The sequence below is a fragment of the Staurois parvus genome, unplaced genomic scaffold (genome assembly GCF_062004578.1).
Source record: "Staurois parvus isolate SC_StPar_1 unplaced genomic scaffold, SC_StPar_1.0 ptg000010l, whole genome shotgun sequence".
In the NCBI taxonomy this organism is placed as follows: domain Eukaryota; kingdom Metazoa; phylum Chordata; class Amphibia; order Anura; family Ranidae; genus Staurois; species Staurois parvus.
In genome coordinates this window covers 1,852,988-1,879,011 of record NW_028317806.1, presented here as the reverse complement: position 1 = coordinate 1,879,011, position 26,024 = coordinate 1,852,988, and the positions used below count along the sequence as shown (strand labels likewise).

The window sequence follows — 26,024 nt, the reverse complement described above, 5'->3', positions numbered from 1 at the left end:
CAGTTTTACTAAATAACCCCCACTGTCACCTTGCCAATTTATGACAAAATGAAGGTATTTTTATATAGGGCCCAAAACCTCTATTATAATTAATTCATTAGATATCTAATTAATAAATATTTATCTTGCCAGTGCTCCCTCGTTGCTCCAGCCTTCATCACAGCAATAAAATCCTTGCTTTTGACTGGTGTCAGAAGCTGAAGGGAGTGGTGACATTATTGTCCCTGGTCATGTGATATTGCTCAAATGGCTGCTAGACCTGAATCCTATCACATGACCAGAAATCCCACGGTTTTCCATGCTCAAAAGTATTGGCAAAAGCTGTGACAAAGTATGAGGAGTGCTGGCATGAGAGTAAGGGAGATTCGGGTGCAGGGGGGGGAGCCCCTTAACCTCCCTGGAGGTATTCCCGAGTGTAGCTCGGGGTAATGTTTCAGCACCACTCGGGAATACCTTGCAGCCTTGCTCCGGGATCTCTTCACTTACCTTGTCCTTCACTCCCGCGATGTCCCCCCTGCAGCATCCCCGGCAACGTCCTCCGTCCGATGCCAGCAACTGTCTTCTGGGTTCCGTTCCCTGCGACGATTTAAAAATGTCAAAAAGTGACATTCACTAAATACACTAAAATCACATAGTAAAACATTACTGTATCAAACCATTTCACATACATTTTGTCCCGAGTGCTTTGTCCTGTGCCCTGCCTGCATTTTTACTGTTCTTTCTGCCTTGAAACTTAGAAATGTCCATGGCGTCCAAAAAGCGTCCCTTTATGTCAAAAGCGGTTTTAGACCAGCTAGAGAACAGCGATAGTAAATCAGAACCACTTGCAGAATTGAGTGATAATGATTCGTGGGGAAATTCGTCATCAGACACTGAAAGCGATTTTGTGACTTTGCTCAGTGATGTGTGAACTTGGCGCTATATTTCAAATTTCAGTGTTTTTGGTTTGATTATATTATTGAATTACATTTATTATTATATTATTATTTTTTATGATTATTTATTATATTATAATTTATGATTTCGTGTTTCAAATTTTAACATACCCGGGATGTTTACTAGACCAGGGGCGGACTGACCATTTGGAAACTTGGGCACTGCCCGAGGGCCCGGGGTCAGAAGGGGGCCCCATGAGATGCCCCTAGTACCTTTTTCATAGGCTTTGGGCAAAGACACAGGGGCCCCATGATCCCCTATTGCCCAGGGGCCCCATGAGTTGTCAGTCCGCCCCTGTACTAGACAATTGTTCGGACAGATTTCAGTGAGTTATTCCTAAAAATTACAGGCCTACACTAAAAAAACAACATATTTCCATGCAAAAAAATATACCGCTTTGAGCACAGAAATACTGACATAATCAGACCGCTAGGGAGGTTAAAAAGATACTGTCACTTTGCCCTGAATTAGCTTTGGATATAATTTGGTGGCACTAAATATTTATTGCTGTCTATGGCCACATTGCTGATATTCACACTCTCTAAAGTTCCAAATTTTTGAGTTGCCACAGGTGATTGTAGCCATATTAGTGCACTTGCGACATAAACAATTGAGTACTGATGTGATACTTTTTTTATTTGCACTAACATATAATTTTGAGGACAAGCTTTCAGGGTATGTCCCCTTCTTCAAGGTTCAGGACTTTGAAGAAGGGGACATTCCCCGAAAGCTTGTCCTGAAAATTATATGTTCATGCAAATACAAAAAGTATCACATCAGTACTCAATTGTTTCAGTTGCCACAGAAACAGGAAAAATGGGAAAATCTTCCATTGTCCATCCATCCAACTGTGTCTAACAGGGTATTACTCTCACTTCGGAGAGATCCCCCTCTTACTTCCTGTTTTGTCTCTGGAGCAGGAAGTGTAGGGAAATTTCCCTAAAGAGACACAGACAAAAGACAAAATAGACAGGGGCCTAAAGCCTTCACTAAACCCTGAGCCTGGGTTCATACTTCTGCAGTGCGGCATATTGCATGTGATTCCCTCAGGAACCGTACCACATTCCTGTGCAAATCACATGCGAATTCTGTGCTATGCATTTTGAGCCATACATTTGGTATGGCTCAAATCGCACCACATCTGCACCAAACAGGTGCAGGACCCTTTTTTTTGGTCCGCACTAGAATTGGATCACATGGGTATTCACACCTATGCATTCCTGTGCAAATCACATGCGAATTCTGTGTGGCGCGATTTGAGCTATTCATTTTGTATAGCTCAAATCTCACAGCATCCGAACCAAAAAGATGCAGGACCCTTTTTTTGGTTCCCACTAGAATTGGATTGCATGGGTATTCTCATCTATGGGATCCTATTCTGCACATTGCACTGCGTTTTGCAGACGGATTTCGGGGTGTTGTTAACTTAACATACACACCCGCAGAGGTTCTCATGAACGGGGTGCGATTATGATGCGGTGCGGATATCGCACAGTAACCGCTGCAAATTCCACATGCATTAGTGTGAACCCAGGCTTAAGGGAAGGGAAAACGTATCATTTTTTTACTGTTTGCCCTGACCTAAAATAACTTCCCCTCCCCCTGCACAGATGCATAGTTACCTAGATCCCCCATTCCCAGGCCAAAATCGAGTGCTGCTCAGCCATCCAATGGATCTTAGTATTTTATCAATGAATACAAGGCTTCTCATGAATGGCTGAATAGCACCAACTCCATTTTGTGGTGGGGAGTCCCAGTACTGCTGCCAGAACACAGTGCTGTGTATTTAATGGAACTGATGCTACATACAGTTCATACCAGGGGCGGACTGACAACTCATGGGGCCCCCGGGCAATAGGGGATCATGGGGCCCCTGTGTCCTTGCCCAAACTCAAAAAAGCCTATGAAAAAGGTACCAGGGGCATCTCATGGGGCCCACTACTGACCCGGGGCCCTCGGGCAGTGCCTGAGTTTCCAAATAGTCAGTCCGTCCCTGGTTCATACACTGCTGAAAGAAGCCGCATGTATTAATAAAGGAAATACTATAGTTCGTCTGGACCAAGTGATAGCAAAAGTGGACTCTAACCTCTTCACGCCGTCCGAACGCAAATGTGCGGCCTCCCGGCGTCTGGTCCACCAATGCAAAAACGCTTTAAAAAGCTGAAAAACTCAGGTTTTTAACGTGACTTTACACAGCTAACATTACCAGTGTTATCAAAACGTATGTGTGTATGTGTGCATGAGGGCTTACTGGATTATAAACAGTAGAGGAACTAATTTTTAATGTTTTACATAGCTATACCTGCAATAGGGGCCAGCCTGAAGTGATCTAGCAGGACTTAAAGTGTTATTAAACCCCGGACCCTGCATTCACTATATCTGGTCTCCCACAGTACACACAACATGGAAATGCATTTATTTTAGTAAACATAAACTGCTAAATACCTTTTCACGTCAGCGGTATAAAGCAGTCTTGTGACTTCTATCAGTGTCTGACAGAGCACTGGTTAATATTGTAAGAGAATTTTTCATTGTCCTCTGACTGTCCTATCAGGCGTCATGACTCCTGACTCTCTGGAAAGTTCGGATTGGCTATGTGCTGATCACATGCACTCTCCCCAAAGAAAAACTCTCTAGCAATACACACCAATCTGAGCATGTACAGCGTGTCTTCTAGGATTCTGTACGATCAGCAGATGGATTGGGGACTGTGGAAGAAGGGGAGGATCAGAGAAGACAGAATCAAACAGCCTTTTTACATTATGCAGAGGATTAACCCCAAGCATGCTTTACTGCATATACAAATTTATTTTACTGTTGTGGATTTAGTAATACTTAAATTTTCTGACTAAAGTTCCACTTTAAGCCCACCATACACATATACAGTAGAGTTTAACCATTCGACCTGTAAGCTGAACAGAAAAAATCTAACAGATTTCTCTTGGTACACAGCACAGATGGATAAATCTTTCTAAGTGGCTATTGCATTTTGACAACTGGCTGTCAAAATACCCGAACAACTGCTGCTCCTGGGCGGATACAAGTGCAGTTTGGTCAACATTTTTCTGCCTGACTCTTTTGATTTTCAGTCAAGGGATGTTGGGCAGTAGCTGGCCACCAGGGCCACTCATTGATCAAATTTTTACGAAGTTATTAGGAACTGGGCAAAATTCGAACAGTGTATGACCAGCTTTAGGAGCTGAGGGTATTGAGAAACATCAGACACATCCATCATAGAGAAGAATCATAAGCACAGGTAAGGGAATGTGCTTTAACCGTTCAGACATTGTTACAGGTGAAATATATGAACAATCTGTAAAATACTGCAGAATATGGTAGAGCTGTACAAAATACAGGAAGTAACAAAAGAACTGTGAACTTTTACTTTAAGTTTCACAGCCACTGAAGAAATAGTAAATGAAAAGGAAGATGAAATCTGAACATACAGTTGGCTCATTAATAGCAGTATTTCTGTGGCACTTTAGCAGTAAAATGTTATCCAAAACACTTCGTTTTATCGACAGAGTGAATTTTATTAGACCGAAAATAAACCGTAATTGTTCTGGAAGCAGAATGGTGCCTTGGAACGCATGGAATATAATAAAAATATACGACCCTTTTTATGCTTCATTTTATTCCTTAAATCTGCACATACCAGCATACTCTCCCAATATAAATATTATGGATTTGTTGGTCAGAACGTGTAGAATATGAAGCTTCATATGGTAGAAAATAGAAAATGCCTGTTAAAACATGTTAGCTACAGGCCTTGTTGTATAGTTCCATCTACCTTGGGTATTAATGTAAAATTTCACCTTTAAAAAAAATAAAATAAAACCTAGATGGTTTCCATTAAAGTATATTAAATCCAATACCTTTTTTTGTTTTGGATAGAGTAAGGAAGGGTTATAACCCTTTCCATATTTCCCCACAGATTTTCTATAATTTTCTGTTTTTGGAGATCCAACAGGAAGTGGGTAGAAATCTTCCAAAGTGAGCAGAAATCCCCTCTTGGACAGTTGCCACTGAAACAGGTGTCTCCATTAGAAGATCTCCTCTCATCTCCTCAACTGTAATATGTTGGAATCTCACTGTCTGTACTGGAGACAATGGGCACTAGGACAAATTAAAAGGCTAAATTTCCCCAACAACCTCTCACCACTCTATCCAAAACAAAAGAAAAATCACTGATTACCGACTTGAATTCATTTGAGTCTTATATTTGACTAGAGCAGGGGCAGACTGACAACTCATGGGGCCCCCGGGCAATAGGGGATCATGGGGCCCCTGTGTAGTTGCCCAAACTCAAAAAAAGCCTATGAAAAAGGTACCAGGGGCATCTCATGGGGACCCCTACCGACCCCGGGCCCTCGGGCAGTGCTTGAGTTTCCAAATGGTCAGTCCGCCCCTGGACTAGAGTTCAGTTTTAAGAAGGAAAAAAGAAAAACTCTACTTTTTCAAGAAAGTACATATTTTATAAAATTGTTGTAAAGCAAATAGGAATATGGAATGAAGTGTTCTTAAGTAGAGTTAGTCATGAAAAACTTCTAAATGCATTTCAGTCCTGTTAGTATAGCAACCTGTTCTTTTTAGACCCCCTATAGTCCTGAGCAGTAAAGTTAGGCTAGGTTCATACTACTGAGATCTGACTTTGATTGACTTTCAGTTCGGTTATATAGTGCTACCTGGATGCAACTTGAATGCAACTTTATCTAGCTTTGTATATTCAAAAGGGTCAAAATTGCTCTGCAATCAAATTAAAGTAGTATAGGAACCTTTTCTCTTGTTCCATGCTGATTCACATTGATGTGAACAGACACCATTGAAAACAATGTGATTACCTTTGTCATGCGATTATGTGTGACTCAAGTTGCATCTGAGATTACACTAGTGTGCACCAGGCTTAAAGGCAAAAAGTGTGTGGTGATGCACATTGGCACAGCCACACTCCACAGGACCTCAGAAGTGTCCTCATTTTTAGACCATGGAGCAGCTGGTAAGTGATACAGCTAGTTCAAAAAATTCCTGTGATGCCACTTGGGAAACCCAGCCTCTTTTTTTATGTTTTCTGTTCCACCCTGTCATTCGCACCCAAGCAGTTGTTGGGATCAGATTGTGTTGGCAGTCGGGAGATTTTGTTTCTTTTGGCAGGAGGTTGGCGGGTGTCGTTCATTGTGATTGGTGTAGATCTGCATCACTGGATGATGTGATACATGATTGATTTATACCATGGGACTTTTTTTTACCTAAAATATTTTTTTTTACTTGATTTTTACTTTGGGTTCCACTTTAAAATCTATACCAGACCTGAAAAGTCTGGTATAGAATTTTTGGAGACCCCATAATGTTTTTGGGTTTTTCTTCCAGCCAGGGATTCTCTCATTCCTGTTCTTTAGGGTATTTTCTCTTGTGAGCAAATGTTCCTAAAGTAGAATTCCAGGCAAACCATAACTTGTCTCAAAAATGTTTCTCCCCACCTCCTAACATTCAAGCTGAATAACCTGTGTAAGAAAAACGTATATACTGTACTTACCTATTTTCAGCTCGCTCTGGTCCAATCATGTGATCTGGCTCCCCTGTGTCAGCCAGTAGAGGCTGCTAGAGCAAAGAGGGAGTACTGACAATGGATGGGCCATAGGAAACTTATGGGTTACGTCATGCTCCCAGGCATAACTAGCTCTCTCATCTCTGCAGCCGTCGCTGGCTCACACAAGGGAGAACATATGACTGGACAAGAATGGGTAGAATATTTTCTCTTCTGATGTAATATCCCACATGGAAGAAAAATATATTTTAAATATATGTTAAAAATATTCTTCCCAAATATATTGACATATATTTGAAACACTGTAATTTTGGCCATATTCAATATATTTAAAAAAAAAATGTATTATTATTATTATTTTTATAAATACATTTTCAAATATACTGTGTGTCTTTAAAAATACATTTAATCTACATTTTTGGAATGCATTTACAAATATATGTAAAAGCATATGTTAAAATTACTTTTTTATATGTAAAAAAAAAATCTGAAGAATATATTTAAATAATATTTTTTTAAAAACTTTTTCATATATATACTATATAAATAATAATAATGTATAAATATATAAAAAACGCATTTCAACATACAATATATATATATATATATATATATATATATATATATATATATATAAATATATTTTGAAATATATTGAATATGGCCAAAATTGTAGTATTTCAAATATATGTCAATATATTTGGGAAGAATATTTAGAATATATTTTTATTCCATGTGGGACACCTTGTGTATTATCTCTTATGATCAAATGTTCTTAAAGAGGAACTATACCCTCCAATACTTTTCAGCCAAGGAAGTTGCCATCTTAGCCTCTGTTTGATCTGCAGCTGTTATGGTGCTGCACTTGTGATTAGTTATGACTCCAACCATTTGATGGTTTGACAATTTGGTTGAGAACACAAGAAAATGTAACAATTAGCATTCGCTGCACATGCCGGAAATGTAACTGTTCTTTTTTTAAATTTTTAAATCGATGGGTTTAGTTCCACATTAAAGCAGAACTAAACCTAATGATTTAAAGGTCTCCCCAAAACAGTTACACTTAAAGCTGTATTAAACTCTGAACCAATAATCCCCGGCAATCATAAGGCTATTATGTATAACATATATAAATGTACCGCCATGCTAATTAGCCTCATGGTGTCTTTCTTATGCCTAGTTCACACCATAAGTGCAGAAAAACTGATGGAAACTTATGCGCAGATTTCACTTGTACAGACATCAGTTTGTATCAGTTTTCATGCACGCTCCAATGAGTTTTATACACGTTGCAGATCGTCGTGCAGAAAAAAATCTGCACATGATACTAGTGTTTTGGTGTGAACAGGGCACATAGAGAACAATTATTTGATTACTTAACGCGAGCAGAAAATTGACGTCTCTCCCCTATGGTGTGAACGATCCCTTACTTTTTCTGCAGCTTGGTTTCCTATTTATCTGCTGCAGCTGAAGCCAGCACCATCTTTGCAGTTGCCTCCCGATTCCATCTCCAGCTGAACTTTTGCCCTTTCTACTCATCATAGCCATAATCTTGTGCATGCGCAGCAAACATCAACCAAGCCTCATTTTCGTTGATTGATACCATGGCAACATTGCCCCACGTAACCAATAAGAATACACAAATATTCGGCACACTCCCGGAGTTGATCATGAACGTCATTGTACACAGCCCCTGTGAGGTAACTAGTCACATGGGGTGTTTCATGAAATCTTCAATGGATCAGCAATCTCTGATTGAGGGTGATGTGGCAACAGGATGTATTGACTGACGGCACACTGTGCGTACCATGAGTGGGAGGCAAAATGCCATGTGCCGGTTGTAGCAATCATGCACAGAGGGATGGATGCGAACCTCCATTTTGCTAAAGGATCTTCCATCTTGTATCATGTCTACTCCCAAATCAGGCTTCCTCCTCCAATTTCCCCCCTCCCTCAGGAATGTGGTCTGTGTTAAAAAGGCAACAGGCCCCAGTGGGAGAGCTCCAGGGCTATAAAATTCCAACCGAGCCGGGGCCTAGATGTCTGTTAACTTCTCAATCTGGGATATCATAAAGCCATAAACCAAGTCCTTCACTGAGCTCAAAGACATTCCAGATAAACAGTAAACCAGACACCACATTCAACATCCATTTTCACCTATGATTACATATCTTGGATTATGAAAGACTTACACAAACATGGAGCACATATTCAGATGGCTCACTTTAATACAAATCGGTTGATATATTACATCCCCTAGCTGAGATCAACAGGAGAGCAGAAAATAATATCTCCTTCACCATCCCAGCAGGTATGACATATTTCATATGTAGACATTCAGCAGACGATTCTGCGTATTAATCTACCCGTGGGTAGAATGTTACATGTACCTAGGAAAAGTTATTGACCAATGTATAATTTCTGAGGGCTTTGGTCAGAGCCTGAGCTCCCCGCCTACAACTCCCTCCCCAAATGAGGTGATTGGTTCTGTGCTTCAAGGAGACACCCTGCTGAGTTGCTAGAAAAGCTGTTATCCTTGGAGCAGAAAGCTAAGCTGAGTTGAGCAAAGTTGAAGATTCTCCCTTTTAATATCAGAACTAACTTGGGAGATAAGGCATCCTTTTGGCTCTGAAACCTGATCTGCTTAAACCAGGTCGTTTGGCAAGTACTTTACCTCCCTAAATTCCTTTCTGTTATCTCTTTGCTGTGTTATTGCTCTTTGTATTTATATATATATATTGGCTACATCTTTTTCTGTAAATATTTTTATTGCACCCTTTTGACCTTTTAGTAATAAATCTTACTTTCTGAAAGTGTTGAACTGTTTCTAAAGCTCTTTAATGCAAACTAAGAAATCCTGCCTCTGAAGAGCACTACTGTGTGTGTGTTTTAAACTTCGGTATATCTATGCCTGCGGTGACAGTGGTATACCGACGCTTATGCAAACATCATAGTGTTATTGCTGATATTGCTGAGTTTCCTCTTTCTCTGTACAAAAAGGAGGTGGTGGCAGTGTGAAGGGTTAATTGTGTAATTAACCTGACCCAGTAACAATCACTCTCAGGCTGCAGGTACACAGGTTGTGGTCCATTAGCTGGAAAATCTGTGTGCAGGGTGCAGCTGGGTGTGGCATTGTTACGCACGTGACAGTGGGGTTTTAGATTGGCTAGTCCTTTGGTTATGGGTTTGGTGAGAAGGGCTGGGGTCTGACGCTGTGATCATCACACCGGTGATGTCACTACACTACACTACATATCGGGCTATTTCTACTGAAGGATGCAGGTTGGGACACTATAAAAGACAGTGACATGTAAGTTATATCACAGTGCTTATCATGGGCAAAGTATTGTTTGAGAGTTTATTACCGCTTTCAGGCAGGTCTGACTGATAACTGTCACAGCGTCTTTATGCTCCCAACCAAACTATTAAACCATCAAATGGCTGGTGTCAAAGTTGGTTCAGCACCATGGAAACTGCAGATCAAACACAGACTAAGATGGAAGCTTCCTTGTATGTAAAGGATAGGAGGGTTTAGATCCGCTTTAATGTATTTTCTCTCACGAACAAATATTTTTAGGGTATTTTCTCTTTTGATCTTCTTTTCTGATCAAATGTTAATAGGGTGTTTTCTCTTCTTATTAAATATTCAGGGCATTTTATCTTCTAATCAAGTGTTCTTAGGGTATTTTCTCTTCTGATTAAATGTTCTTGGGGCAGTTTCTCTTCTGATCAAATTTTGTAAGGGTATTTTCTTGTTGATTGAATGTTCTTAGGGTATTTTCTCTTCTGATTGAATTGTCTTAGGATATTTTCTTTTCTGATCGAATGTTCACAGGCAATTTTCTTTTCTGATTGAATGTTCTTAGGGCATTCTTTCCTCTGATTGAATGTTCTTAGGGCAGTTTCTCTTCTGATCAAAATTTTAAGGGTATTTTCTCTTCTAATTGAATGTTTTTAGGGTAGTTTCTCTTCTGATTGAATGTTCTTAGGGTATTTTCTCTTTTGATTGAATGTTTTTAGGGTATTTTCTCTTCTGATTGAATTGTCTTAGGGTATTTTCTCTTCTGATCGAATGTTCACAGGCAATTTTCTTTTCTGGTTGAATGTTCTTAGGGCATTCTCTCCTCTGATTGAATGTTCTTAGGGTTTTTTCTCTTCTGACTGAATGTTCTTAGGACATTTTCTGTTCTAATGAACTGTTTTTAGGGTATGTTCTCTTCTGACTGACTCCTAGGGCAGTTTCTCTTCCGAACAAATTTTCCTAGGGTATTTTCTAATTCGATTGAATGTTCTTAGGGTATTTTCTCTCGTGACTGAATTGTCTTAGGGTATTTTCACTTCTGATCAAATGTTCTTAGGCAATTTCCTCTTCTGATTGAATGTTCTTAGGGCATTCACTCCTCTGGTTGAATGTTCTTAGGGCATCCTGTCCTCTGATTGAATGTTCTTAGGGTATTTCACTTTCTGATTGAATGTTCTTAGTGAATTTTCTTTACTGATCATATGTTGCATTAACCCCCCTGGTGGTATTCCCGAGTGTAGCTCGGGGTTACCTTTCAGTACCAGAAGGGGTAACCCCAAGCTACACTCGGGATTACCCTGCAGTGTTGCTCAGGGATCCCTCGAGCACTTACCTTGTCCGGCGCTCCCGCGATGTCCCCCCTGCAGCATCCCCGACCATCTCCTCCGGCCGATGCCAGGATCCGTCTTCCGGGTTCCGTACCCTGCGAGCTTCGGGACGTACCGGGGCTGGAGCCGGCGGGAAAATAAAAAATTTAAAAATTTGACATTCACTCAATACACTAAAATCACATAGTAAAACATTACTGTATCAAACCATTTCACATACATTTTGTCCCTAGTGCTTTGTCCTGTGTCCTGCCTGCATTTTTACTGTTCTTTTTGCCTGGAAACTGAGAAACGTCCATGAAGTCCAAAAAGCGTCCCTTTAGGTCAAAAGTGGTTTTATCCTTAATCTCGGTGACCTTTTACCCCTCCTAAGGTTATTTCTGGGGAGTGTTATGACAGAAATATGTAATGTATGCTGTCTGTTTTATTAGCTTTTGTACATTTAATATGGTGATTTGAAAACAATAAAATATTTAAATAAAAAGAAAATTGGTTTTAGACCAGCTAGAGAACAGTGATAGTAAATCAGAACTACTTGCAGAATTGAGTGATAATGATTCGTGGGGAAATTCGTCATCAGATACTAAAAACGATTTTGCGACTAAGCTCAGCGATGTGCGAACTTGGCGCTCTATTTCAAATTTCAGTGTTTTTGGTTTGATTACATTATTGAATTAAATTTATTATTAATATATTATTATTATTTTTTATGATTATTTATTATATTATAATTTATGATTTTGTGTTTCAAATGTTATCGTACCCGGGATGTTTACTAGACTCTTGTTCAGACAAATTTCAGTGAGTTATTCCTAAGAATTACAGGCCTACAATAAAAAAACAACATATTTCCATGCACAAAAATGTACCGCTTTGAGCACAGAAATATTGACATAATTAGACCGCTAGGGAGGTTAAGTGCTGCTTATGGCTGACAGAGAAATTCATTCAATAACATATATACTTAAAATATTTTAAATACATTTGTTGTGACAATAAAATATAAAGGTTGTCCTAAAACATTACAGTGACCCTGTGAAAGACAACATAAAAATCAGAAAATAACATATTAAAAACAATTAACCAAGGTATCATTCATGTGTCTAATAGCTTGGTCCCTGTCATGTTTTATAGCATTGTGCTACTTCATTGTGACTGCTTTTCACTTGCACATTGTTGTTTCTTAGGTTGTACATTCATCTATTTACATGCTGCCAGGCTACTTGCGTAGTCAACTCCCTCCTCACCATTTCCCTATGGCATTTAGGGCATGGTGCCAAGGAATAACATACCAAGTCACAATCAGCTAATCAATTTAATATCTCTCACTTTTCAAGATGAGACTTCTTTCTTCTCCCTCTGGACCGAGAACCATTTCTCAGAGCTTTTAGAGAGATCTCTATGTGAGTAATCTGACTACATTGTGCAACTTTGGCCTAAACTATAGCAACCAATAAGGAGCTTGCTTTTATTTTCTTTTTTCATGGGACGTTTGACAGATGGTGAAGAGACCATTTGCCATAGCATGAGTACAGCCTTGAGAGGCTGCAGTTCTGTGTTTGGGTGGGTGGTCGGGTGCAGTAAGGCCAGGTTCACCCTAGAGCAGACAGCTGCTGGAGTGGGTTACCTACTTAATGTGCTAGGGGGCAGTGTGGCGTGTGATTCAGTGAATCACACAGCTCCCTTTTGTTGTTCTTTTGGACAAACTTTATTTATAGCGTACAAAACGTACAGTTCATTTATGGTACTGTACAGCAGCAAGATTTGCTGTACTGCTGTAGAGTGTCATGCAATTCTGTACAATGTGCTGTGATAAAATGCAGGATGTCTGGGCTGTGTTGTGGTGTGGTGTGAATGGGACACACAGAAAACAATTGTTTTCTGTATGTCCTTGCGATGATAGATGTTTTACAATGAAGGCCCCTTGATCCCAAAGGGGAAGAGAGCCTTGACTGCAGGGAACAGTGATTGGGCGTGGACATCAGTTTTGGGTTTGAGCTGTCTTAAGACAATTAACTATTTGGGCAGCACAGTGGCTGAATGGTTAGCACTTCCACCTGGCAGTACTAGGGTCATTGGTTCAAATCCCAACCATGGCACCACCTTCCTTGGGTTTGCATGTTCTCCCTGTGCCTGTGAGGGTTTCCTCTGGGTACTCCGGTTTCCTCCGACATCCCAAAGACATGCTGGTAGGCTAATTGGTTCCTGTCTAAATTGGCCCTAGTGTGTGTATGCATGAATGTAAGTTAGGGACCTTAGATTGTACACCCCTTGAGGGTTAGGGACTGATGTGAACATACAATATATATATGTAAAGTGCTACGTAAATTGACGGCGCTATGTAAGTACCTGAAATAAATACAATTAGACACGGGGTGAGGGGACACAGCCTGAATTTTAGAAAAGGTCTACTCTGAGGTAAAATCATCGCTCCTCCATGGAATAGCAGCTACAGAAAAGTTGCCCGTCCCTTTTCTGTTTCAGGTTGGTTGTCACAGCTTTCTCAACAGTTTTTACCTTTAATGGCCTATGCCCTGGAGTGGAAGTTTGGTCAGTCTAATGTCTCTCCACCACTCATGGTAACTACAGGCCTTTAGTCAAGTTAATGTTCAAGGGTGCTCATAATACAACTGGTCTGTCACTGCTTCAAGCCTAGTACACACTATGAGAAAATCAGATGACTGACCATGAAAGTGCATATCATAATGTAGCCGGAAAATTCTTGGCTGACAAAAGCAAACGTAGCTACGTACTAGCGTAGTAGAAGAGGAAAGTGTAGAGTCGTTCATTACTTCTGATCATGCTTGTTTTTTTGTATTCAATTATTTCAGTCCAGGGGCAGACTGACAACTCATGGGGCCCCCCGGGCAATAGGGGATCATGGGGCCCCTGTGTCCTTGCCCAAACTCAAAAAAGCCTATGAAAAAGGTACCAGGGGCTTCTCATGGGGCCCCCTACTGACCCCGGGCCATCTGGCAGTGCCCGAGTTTCCAAATGGTCAGTCCGCCCCTGTTTCAGTCTGATTACTGTACACATTAACCGAAAATTGGACATTGTGTTCACGTACAATAACAATTTTCTAGCTTGCACCCTCGGTTTTTGTCATCCGAAAATTTGAATCAGCCGTCAAAAGCACTGCACTAATGATCAGTTAACCGGCCGATTGTTCCTTGTATGGAAATTTTCGTATGATTTTCTTATTGTGTGTACGTGCCATAAATGTTCGTGTTGTAAATTTCAATAAAGCTGTGACCTTGCCCTTTCCAACTTAACCTGTCTTAGTGTCATTTATTGGGCAAGTTATTGGTTGATACGCTTACTGGCTTTAGGCCTATGCTCCTCAGCAGGAATGCAGTAAAAAGTCCAAAACAGGAGCAGCTAAGACTCTACAAAAACATTATCGAAAATCCTTGCAATGTATGTAGTTCACCTAAAATGGACCTTTTCCTTAGCACAACTGAAGTTCGTTCCTAGGCTATTGCTGGATTTTAAATCTATCAATAAAACTGTTATTACTATTATTCACTTGTAATATAGGTTTAATTAGTAATTACCAATATGTTTCTTCTGTTCTAGAACAAGACTCAGGGTCTAAACTTCGTAAGGATTCATGCGCCATGGCAAGTGTTAAGTCGTGAAGCAGAATTCCTTAAAATCAAGGTGCCCACAAAGAAGGTATGTATAGACTAAATAAAATATATATTAAAGCGATATTAAACCCAATACAAAAAATTTAATATATTGCAGCTTACCAATCATTATATGTGGTGGCTTCATTAAATTTCTTTTCTTATGCAGGCCACAGACGGGTCGAAAACTGTCCGTTTAAAAAAAAAATAAAAAAATGAAAAATCGGTTGTTCAATAGGCCGACGTTAACACCAATGGTAAAAAAAAAAAACGGCCGATTTTCATCTCGTCTACGGCCGGCATTTAATTACTTCTGTCCCTGCAGAGAGCTCCGCTATTATATTTGACATGAAAAAGTATTGCGGTTGCAACAATGTATCCATTTGTATCCATTTCGGATACAGATGGTTTTATTTGGATACAAATAGATACATTGTTGCAACCGCAATATTTGTTCATGTCAAATATAATAGCGGACTGGAATTCTTCTTCTTTTTATTATTCTTTTACTTCTTTTTTTCTTCTCCTTTTTCTTCTTCTTTTTCTTTTTCTTGCAGGCCATGGCTCATGCACAGATTTTTTTATGGGTAAAGAGATCGGCCGATTTGCCCATCATTCCCGGGAAAATTGGTCGATCGACAAAATCGGCCGATTTTTTTCCAAATTCACAGATAAAGAAAATGTGCCAAAACCCAAAAAACGGCCGACCAATTAACCCATTAACGGTGCGAAAATTGGCCGATTTTCGACCCATCTATGGCCTGCATTAGGCTTTTTTTCTTTCTGTTTTTACCTGGTGATCTGGATAGTTATACACCTCCTGTATTAGCATGCCCCCACTCTGGATGAAGGAGCACAGGGGGCACCTTTGAACAGTAGCAATGTCAGTCTGGGGGAAGGGGAGTGAGTGTTAGATGTACTATTTAGATACACTAAAAAATTGAAGCTGAACTCCAGCTAACATTCTTAAGCAGTTGGAACAACTGTTTTTACTTTTGGGATAAAGATTTAACATAAAAAATGATAACTGTAAGCACCCCTGTAAGTGTTAAATGATTTATCCCATCCTTGTAACTGCTACATCTGCAGGACAGCTTGTTCTTTTGAAAAACAACAGACTAACTAGTTGGATCACCAGGGGAAAATAAATCATTTGTTTACACAGGTGGAGTTTCCTGGACAGCAAATAGAGTACAGAAGGGCCCATTCACACTGGTGTATCAAAGATAAGGTTCATTAAAGCTGAACTCCAGGAATTCAGCTACTTTGTAAAATGTGCTTGATTAGTAAGGGTTAAGCCCAACAAAGTTCATGCCACCTCATTTACTTATCTCTTTAATTTACAATTTACAGTTCTTTTCTGAGTTTTAGGAGCATAACTGTTGCTATGCTTCCGGTGCTCCAATACTGGACCCTGTGGTCTCAGCTCCTGAAGCTTCAGAGTCGCATGCAGCTGCTGTACCCAACTCCCCTCCTCCAGCCCAATCACAGAGCGCTTTATATTATGAGAACCAATTATCAAAATATGAAGGCTTCTTTGAATGAACAGTGGAGGGGTGGGCATAGATTATTTTGTGCGAGAAGACATAACATTTTTTTTTTAATACATTAAACGATAATAAATTAATTATTGATTTTACATACACTTATAGTACCAAGGAAATCAATTTTCTTGATCTTACTTTATTGAATTTTAATGGAAGAATTACTACTAAATCGTTTTTTTTAGGAAAGCAACTGCCTTACGTCATCGTATAGCGCCCAATGTTATTAATCCGCCAGAAAGAATTTCCTTTTTTTCCAATCTCAGTGGTTTCTTTCCATGCAATAAATGCATTATTTGCACAGTTAATAACAATAGGAAATATAAGAAATCTACTTTCATTTCACAAGTGACAGGGAGATTCTACAATATCGATAAATGCATCACATGTAATAGAAAATATGTCGTGTATCTCCTGGAATGTCCTTGTAATCTTCGGTACATAGGACGTACCACCAGACGTTTATGGGTTATAAGGGTTATAAGGAGCACTCCTGTCACGTACCTGATAGGAGACTGAATTGACGAGGTCGACCTCACTTGTGTCACTAGCCCTGACCCCGCTGAGGTTGGAACAGAGGGAGTCTAGGGGACCAGGGGGACAAGAGCGCCAGTGGTTGTTGGTTGCGGCTCTTGCAGATGATGACCTTGGTAGGCAGAGTATCCTCTGATTTGAGTACCGTAGTAGCAGACAGAGCAGGTTCTGGGTAATGCCCGATGTGAGGTTCTGGGTAATGCCCGATGTGCAGCAGAGCAATGTAGGTAGCCACGACACAGGACAGAAGCAGGGTCATAGGATAGCCAGGGTCATCAACAGTCGGGCAGCGCGGTACAGAATCAGTAAGAAAAGCCAGAGTCGGGAGCAGAGCCGAAGTCAGGAACCAGGAGCAGGAGAGTAATCGGAGTCGGGTCAGGAACAAGCCGGGTCAGCAACAAGGAAACGCATAGGAGCAAGCAGGACACAGGGGGGAGCTGAAGACCAGTCAGCACTGATCCAGAGCAGAGGCCCTCTTTAAATAGCCTGTCTGGAGCCAATCTTCGCTGTGCGTGTGCATGTGTGCATGTGCGCGATCGCGTATTCCTGCGCGCATGCGCACAACCGGCAGCTCTTCTGCAGAGTCTCTTTCGCGCATGCACGTTCCCGAACGTGATTCTTTTAGCCGGAAATCCCTTACATTGCCCCCCCTTAGACGACGTGTGGGTGACATCACGCTGCTGGATGGGGAGTATTGGTTTTCAGACATCCATTATCCAGTCTCCAGAGAGGGAGTCTCTTTTACACCCTGTGAGCTGCACCCATCCATCCCTTAAGGGGAACTCTGGAATTTCCTGAATCATCATTTAAAGTCCCAGGACCTATCCATCTTGATACGGAGTTAATCCTATACCTGGCCCATCTCAGATGACCAATTGATGACATCAGAATTAGAGATGAGCGAATCGAAGTATCCGAAGTGGAATTCGAGTCGAATATCGGAAAAATTTCGATTCGTGCCGAATCCGAAAAACAGCCTAATTCGGACGCGCGAATCGAAATTTTTCCGAAAATGGCGGCTGACATGTGCGGCGACGGAGCGGGGATGTCGGGGAAGGCGCGCAGACAAGGCGCGCTGCCCCATAATGCATTCCTCAACGACATGTGATCGCATCAGCCAATCAGCAGCCAGCCAGCCAGCACTGTGTAATGGTCGAGGTATATATAGCGGCCATTTTGGAAATCTTCATTTGCCTGCAGTCATTGAACAGAGGCAGACCGCTCTGTACTAGGGACAGGGACAGAGTTAGGGCCACAGAAACGAGAATTGGGGACAGAGAGAAGTTACTTAGGGACAGAGAACCATTACTCAGGGACACAGTCTTGTTAATGAGGGCCACAGAATCGTTATTTAGGGACAAAGAAACGCTAGTTAGGGCCACAGAATTCATACTCAGGGACAGACAGAATTTTCACTCAGTGCCAGAGAATTGTTACTTAGGGCCACAGAAACGTTATTAGGGCCACAGAATTTTTACTCAGGGACAGACAGAATTGTTACTGAGTGCCAGAGAATTGTTACTCAGGGACAGACAGAATTGTTACTGAGTGCCAGAGAATTCTTACTCAGGGCCACAGAATTCATTCTCAGGGACAGACAGAATTGTTACTCAGGGACAGACAGAATTGTTACTGAGTGCCAGAGAATTGTTACTCAGGGACAGACAGAATTGTTACTGAGTGCCAGAGAATTGTTACTCAGGGACAGACAGAATTGTTACTGAGTGCCAGAGAATTGTTACTCAGGGACAGACAGAATTGTTACTGAGTGCCAGAGAATTGTTACTCGCACAGACACAAAATTGTTATTGCACAGACACAGAATTGTTACTCGCACAGACAGAATTGTTACTCAGGGCCACAGAATTCATACTCAGGGACAGACAGAATTGTTACTGAGTGCCAGAGAATTGTTACTCAGGGACAGACAGAATTGTTACTGAGTGCCAGAGAATTGTTACTCAGGGACAGACAGAATTGTTACTGAGTGCCAGAGAATTGTTACTCAGGGACAGACAGAATTGTTACTGAGTGCCAGAGAATTCTTACTCAGGGCCACAGAATTCATTCTCAGGGACAGACAGAATTGTTACTCAGGGACAGACAGAATTGTTACTGAGTGCCAGAGAATTGTTACTCAGGGACAGACAGAATTGTTACTGAGTGCCAGAGAATTGTTACTCAGGGACAGACAGAATTGTTACTGAGTGCCAGAGAATTGTTACTCAGGGACAGACAGAATTGTTACTGAGTGCCAGAGAATTGTTACTCGCACAGACACAAAATTGTTATTGCACAGACACAGAATTGTTACTCGCACAGACAGAATTGTTACTCAGGGCCACAGAATTCATACTCAGGGACAGACAGAATTGTTACTGAGTGCCAGAGAATTGTTACTCAGGGACAGACAGAATTGTTACTGAGTGCCAGAGAATTGTTACTCAGGGACAGACAGAATTGTTACTGAGTGCCAGAGAATTGTTACTCAGGGACAGACAGAATTGTTACTGAGTGCCAGAGAATTGTTACTCGCACAGACACAAAATTGTTACTTGCACAGACACAGAATTGTTACTCGCACAGACACAGAATTGTTACTCAGGGCCACAGAATTCATACTCAGGGACAGACAGAATTGTTACTGAGTGCCAGAGAATTGTTACTCAGGGACAGACAGAATTGTTACTGAGTGCCAGAGAATTGTTACTCAGGGACAGACAGAATTGTTACTGAGTGCCAGAGAATTGTTACTCGCACAGACACAAAATTGTTACTTGCACAGACACAGAATTGTTACTCGCACAGACACAGAATTGTTACTCAGGGCCACAGAATTCATACTCAGGGACAGACAGAATTGTTACTGAGTGCCAGAGAATTGTTACTTAGGGACAGACAGAATTGTTACTGAGTGCCAGAGAATTGTTACTCAGGGACAGACAGAATTGTTACTGAGTGCCAGAGAATTGTTACTCGCACAGACACAAAATTGTTACTTGCACAGACACAGAATTGTTACTCGCACAGACACAGAATTGTTACTCAGGGCCACAGAATTCATACTCAGGGACAGACAGAATTGTTACTGAGTGCCAGAGAATTGTTACTCAGGGACAGACAGAATTGTTACTGAGTGCCAGAGAATTGTTACTCAGGGACAGACAGAATTGTTACTGAGTGCCAGAGAATTGTTACTCGCACAGACACAAAATTGTTACTTGCACAGACACAGAATTGTTACTCGCACAGACACAGAATTGTTACTCGCACAGACACAGAATTGTTACTCAGGGCCACAGAATTCATACTCAGGGACAGACAGAATTGTTACTGAGTGCCAGAGAATTGTTACTCAGGGACACCTAATCGTTGAATTAAATAGTATGTCAGACAACATGCAGAGGAGTGGCAGAGGAGGCAATGTTTTAGGAGCGAGCAGACGTGGCAGCAGAGGAAGGGGTCGAGGCAGCAGTATTCGCAGCCAGAGGCCAGTGCTCCCGGTGTCATCCAGCGGTCGTGTCTCCACCGACAACCCTGCCGTCATTGATTGGTTGGCTCGGTCGTCTTCCTCTTCCCAGGTCACCTCTGACACCTACAGCCAACGGTCGGTGGGTACGTCAGACACAACCGTTAGTTGGCATGGCCCGGGAGCAAGCCCACTGAAATCACGTGTCCTCTACCTGCCCCTGTCCTTTGCTGTTCCCTCACCAAGCGAAGTATCGCATGCTGTGGGCTCAGCCCCACTGTACAGTGAGGAAGAGCTAACAGAGGGCGGTCAGGAACGGGGGGAGACATCGGCCTTTTCAGCAGCCAAGCGAACAAGTACTGGCGAGGAGAGTGGCTCGGTAGCCGGTCTAGAGACAGGTCTGTCTCCTGACCCAGACGCAGCCGAGGGGGCTAGTAGTGAGGCGGAGACCCTACTTGATGATGAGGAGGTTGATCGCACTTGGCAGCCTCGTCGTCATCAGGCAATTTCTTCCGCATCATCAGGAGAAGAGGGTGGCAGCTTGGCAGCGAGCAAAACAGTCGGTGGGTTGCCCAGGAGACAGCAGCAGGGTCGCATCAGTGTCAGTGGAGCCAAACGTCCACGGAGTAGAGCACCAGCTCCACTGCAGCCTACCACCACGGCCAGTAGTGGTGCCGGTGCGCACGGAGGAAGTAGCAGTCAGCCAGTGAAGAGTAGCGGGGGCAAAGTTTCCTACTCGGTGGTGTGGCAATTTTTCCTCAAGCCGCCCGAGGAAGTAAACGTAGCCGTATGTCGACTATGTGGCCAGAAATGCAAGCGTGGCCAGGGGGCCCATGTTGGGACTACAGCGTTGCGTCAGCATATGCAGCGTCACCATTCGGTGGCCTGGGAAAACCGTGATAAACATACGGCGGTTCTGCCTGCCCCAGCCCCCGCTCCATCACCCGCTCCGTTACTTGCTCCGTCACCCGACGTCGTCAATCGCCCTCTATCAGCCAGTCAAGGCTCCAACACCTCTGCTGAGGGGAGTTGTCGCTCGTTGGCATCTTCCGCTCGTTCAGATGCTCCTTCTCCTGCTACTCCTCTTCTCGGATTCCGTCAACAGTCTTTCTTGGAATCCGTATCCAAGAGACAACAGTTTGCGAGCACGCACCCGACGGTGCAAAAGCTGAACGTCCTCCTGTCCAAGTTGCTGGTGCTGCAGTCCCTCCCTTTCCAACTGGTGGACTCAGCACCTTTCCGAGAAATGATGGCTTGTGCCGCGCCGCGGTGGAGAGTGCCAAGCCGTCATTTCTTTGCCCAAAAGGCAGTGCCAGCCCTGCATTCACATGTAGAAGAGATGGTGGGCCAGTCTTTGAGCATGTCGGTCTCTGCCAAAGTGCACGGCAGCGCCGACGTGTGGAGCTGTAACTACGGTCAGGGACAGTACATGTCATTTACGGCCCACTGGGTGAACGTGGTGCCGGCACAGCCGCACCAGCAACTTGGACAGGTCACGACGCTTTTGCCTCCACGTTTGCACGTCCTTGGTCCAGCAAGCATGTCCGCCTCTACCACCTCTTTTTCCGCCGTGTCCTCAGCCGCCACCCCCGTGCCAAGTCCCATTACCCGACCGGCATATCACATGTGCAGGGCGCAACGGTGTCACGCTGTGCTGCACCTGGTATGCCTTGGCGAACGTAGTCACACAGGGGAGGAACTGCTGAGTGTAATGAACAGAGAAATCGACAGATGGCTGTCTCCGCGCAAACTAAAAATCGGAACCATGTTGACTGACAACGGAAAGAACATGGTGTCTGCTCTGCGTCAAGGAAGGTTGTGCCATGCGCCATGCATGGCTCACGTGTTCAATCTGGTTGTCAAGCGGTTCCTAAAATCCACCATCCCACTGCAAGACATCCTTAAAATGTCACGTAAACTGTGCATGCATTTCAGCCATTCCTACACCGCAAAGAACACCCTCATTGAGCTGCAGCGGCAGAACGGAATTCCACAGCATCGCCTGATCTGCGACGTTGCAACAAGGTGGAATTCAACCCTACACATGTTAGACCGCCTTTACGAGCAGCGAAAGGCCATCACCGATTTCCTGATGTTACAAGCGGATAAAGGTACTCCCCTGTGTAACTTAGATGTCAGCCATTGGCAGCTCATGCGTGACACCTGCCGCTTGCTCAGGCCCTTTGAGGAGGCCACGCTATTCGTGAGTCGGCAGGACTATGGGATGAACGACGTCATTCCTCTGTTGCACGTCCTGGAACAAATGCTGTTAACAATGGCTGGTCAGGGTGCGGTAGACGTGGCGCACAGATCTCAACGCCACATGACCCCTGTGGGGGCAGGACAGGAAGAAGAGGAGGAGGTAGAGGAGGACATTTGTGCTCAGGAATTATTGAGTGAAATGGGTGGTTTTTCCACTCAGCGGACAGGAGTGGAGGAGCAGGAGCATCTGGTAGAGGAGGAGGAGGAGGAGACAGAGGACCCAGACGCACCGTGGCAGTATGCTGTGGAGATGGAGGCAGGGAGTCCCTCGCATTCCTTGGCACAAATGGCCCATAGCATGCTCGGTTGCTTGCGTAGCGACAGCCGAATAATAACCATCAGACAGAGGGATGACTTTTGGCTGTCCACCTTGTTGGACCCTCGCTACCGGTCCAAAATGGTGGCCTTTTTCACACCTGCTGAGAGGGAGGCCAAAATTACGTACTATAAAAACCACCTATGTAGTCAGTTGGTCTCTGCCTTTGTGCGCCAACGTCCATCCTCAGACACTGTGGGCCCTGTGCGCTCGCGTTCCGCTGGCATGGCAGCAGGGGAGGGGTGGGGTGGTAGGAGCAGTGGCAGCTCCACCAGCAGCGGCTGCCTCAGTCTGCAGTCGATGATGAGTAGCTTTCTTCACCAGCGCAGTGAGGAAACTACTAACCAGCCGCAGCAGCAGCAGCAGCATCAGGTGGACCTGGAGCAGGAGCTCAAACAACAGGCTTGGGCCTACTTGGACAGCACCCTGCCAACCGAGGTAGACAATCCCCTTGACTACTGGGCAACGAAACTTGACCTTTGGCCCCAACTAGCTGAATTTGCCCTTGAAAGGCTGTCATGCCCGGCCAGTAGCGTGGCATCGGAGCGCGTGTTTAGTGCGGCAGGAGGTATTGTAACTCCGCGGAGGACACGACTGTCCACCCAAAGTGTGGAGAGACTCACGTTTGTGAAAATGAATCAGGCGTGGATTAGTCTGGATTTCAAACCACCAGTTCCTGACACAACTGACTAAATCCGCCATGAATCATGCCTCAAACATGTGCCACTTTCAGGTCTCCTCACACTGCTGGTGCGTTTAATTTTTTGACATAGGGTGCTGGCAGATTACGGGCCTCCTATAGCTGCTGCCAGGCCCCTAATCTGCCATAGGCCCCTATATACCGCCTCCTCATGCTGCTGCTAGGTCCAGAGTCTCTCATGGGTCCCTGTACGGCCTCCCATTGCTGCTGTCTCCATCGCCACACTCTGCTGCCATGTGCCACTTTCAGGTCTCTTCACACTGCTGGTGTGTTTAATTTTTTGACATAGGGTGCAGGCAGATTACGGGCCTCACATAGCTGCTGCCAGGCCCCTAATCTGCCATGGGCCCCTATATACCGCCTCCTCATGCTGCTGCCAAGTCCAGAGTCTCTCATGGGTCCCTGTACGGCCTCCCATTGCTGCTGTCTCCATCGCCACACTCTGCTGCCATGTGCCACTTTCAGGTCTCTTCACACTGCTGGTGTGTTAAATTTTTTGACATAGGGTGCAGGCAGATTACGGGCCTCACATAGCTGCTGCCAGGCCCCTAATCTGCCATGGGCCCCTATAAACCGCCTCCTCATGCTGCTGCCAAGTCTAGAGTCTCTCATGGGTCCCTGTACGGCCTCCCATTGCTGCTGTCTCCATCGCCACACTCTGCTGCCATGTGCCACTTTCAGGTCTCTTCACACTGCTGGTGTGTTTAATTTTTTGACATAGGGTGCTGCAAGATAACGGGCCTCACATAGCTGCTGCCAGGCCCCTAATCTGCCATGGGCCCCTATATACCGCCTCCTCATGCTGCTGCCAAGTCCAGAGTCTCTCATGGGTCCCTGTACGGCCTCCCATTGCTGCTGTCTCCATCGCCACACTCTGCTGCCATGTGCCACTTTCAGGTCTCTTCACACTGCTGGTGTGTTTAATTTTTTGACATAGGGTGCAGGCAGATTACGGGCCTCACATAGCTGCTGCCAGGCCCCTAATCTGCCATGGGCCCCTATAAACCGCCTCCTCATGCTGCTGCCAAGTCTAGAGTCTGTCATGGGTCCCTGTACGGCCTCCCATTGCTGCTGTCTCCATCGCCACACTCTGCCATGTGCCACTTTCAGGTCTCTTCACACTGCTGGTGTGTTTAATTTTTTGACATAGGGTGCAGGCAGATTACGGGCCTCACATAGCTGCTGCCAGGCCCCTAATCTGCCATGGGCCCCTATATACCGCCTCCTCATGCTGCTGCCAAGTCCAGAGTCTCTCATGGGTCCCTGTACGGCCTCCCATTGTTGCTGTCTCCATCGCCACACTCTGCTGCCATGTGCCACTTTCAGGTCTCTTCACACTGCTGGTGTGTTTAATTTTTTGACATAGGGTGCAGGCAGATTACGGGCCTCACATAGCTGCTGCCAGGCCCCTAATCTGCCATGGGCCCCTATATACCGCCTCCTCATGCTGCTGCCAAGTCCAGAGTCTCTCATGGGTCCCTGTACGGCCTCCCATTGCTGCTGTCTCCATCGCCACACTCTGCTGCCATGTGCCACTTTCAGGTCTCTTCACACTGCTGGTGTGTTAAATTTTTTGACATAGGGTGCAGGCAGATTACGGGCCTCACATAGCTGCTGCCAGGCCCCTAATCTGCCATGGGCCCCTATAAACCGCCTCCTCATGCTGCTGCCAAGTCTAGAGTCTCTCATGGGTCCCTGTACGGCCTCCCATTGCTGCTGTCTCCATCGCCACACTCTGCTGCCATGTGCCACTTTCAGGTCTCTTCACACTGCTGGTGTGTTTAATTTTTTGACATAGGGTGCAGGCAGATTACGGGCCTCACATAGCTGCTGCCAGGCCCCTAATCTGCCATGGGCCCCTATATACCGCCTCCTCATGCTGCTGCCAAGTCTAGAGTCTCTCATGGGTCCCTGTACGGCCTCCCATTGCTGCTGTCTCCATCGCCACACTCTGCTGCCATGTGCCACTTTCAGGTCTCTTCACACTGCTGGTGTGTTTAATTTTTTGACATAGGGTGCAGGCAGATTACGGGCCTCACATAGCTGCTGCCAGGCCCCTAATCTGCCATGGGCCCCTATATACCGCCTCCTCATGCTGCTGCCAAGTCCAGAGTCTCTCATGGGTCCCTGTACGGCCTCCCATTGCTGCTGTCTCCATCGCCACACTCTGCTGCCATGTGCCACTTTCAGGTCTCTTCACACTGCTGGTGTGTTTAATTTTTTGACATAGGGTGCAGGCAGATTACGGGCCTCACATAGCTGCTGCCAGGCCCCTAATCTGCCATGGGCCCCTATATACCGCCTCCTCATGCTGCTGCCAAGTCCAGAGTCTCTCATGGGTCCCTGTACGGCCTCCCATTGCTGCTGTCTCCATCGCCACACTCTGCTGCCATGTGCCACTTTCAGGTCTCTTCACACTGCTGGTGTGTTAAATTTTTTGACATAGGGTGCAGGCAGATT

The 26,024-nt window shown here is 44.2% G+C and overlaps 1 protein-coding gene across 1 annotated transcript in view; it reads left to right on the top strand.

Annotated features, from left to right (window-relative positions):
* The window catches only part of ANO2 (anoctamin 2), a 276,926-nt gene that overhangs the window by 59,577 nt on the left and 191,325 nt on the right, over positions 1-26,024 (top strand). Inside the window, exon 3 of the mRNA XM_089669916.1 lies at positions 14,687-14,785. Within this exon, the coding sequence (XP_089526042.1) occupies positions 14,687-14,785 (99 nt within the window). The remainder of the gene's footprint in view (positions 1-14,686; positions 14,786-26,024) is intronic.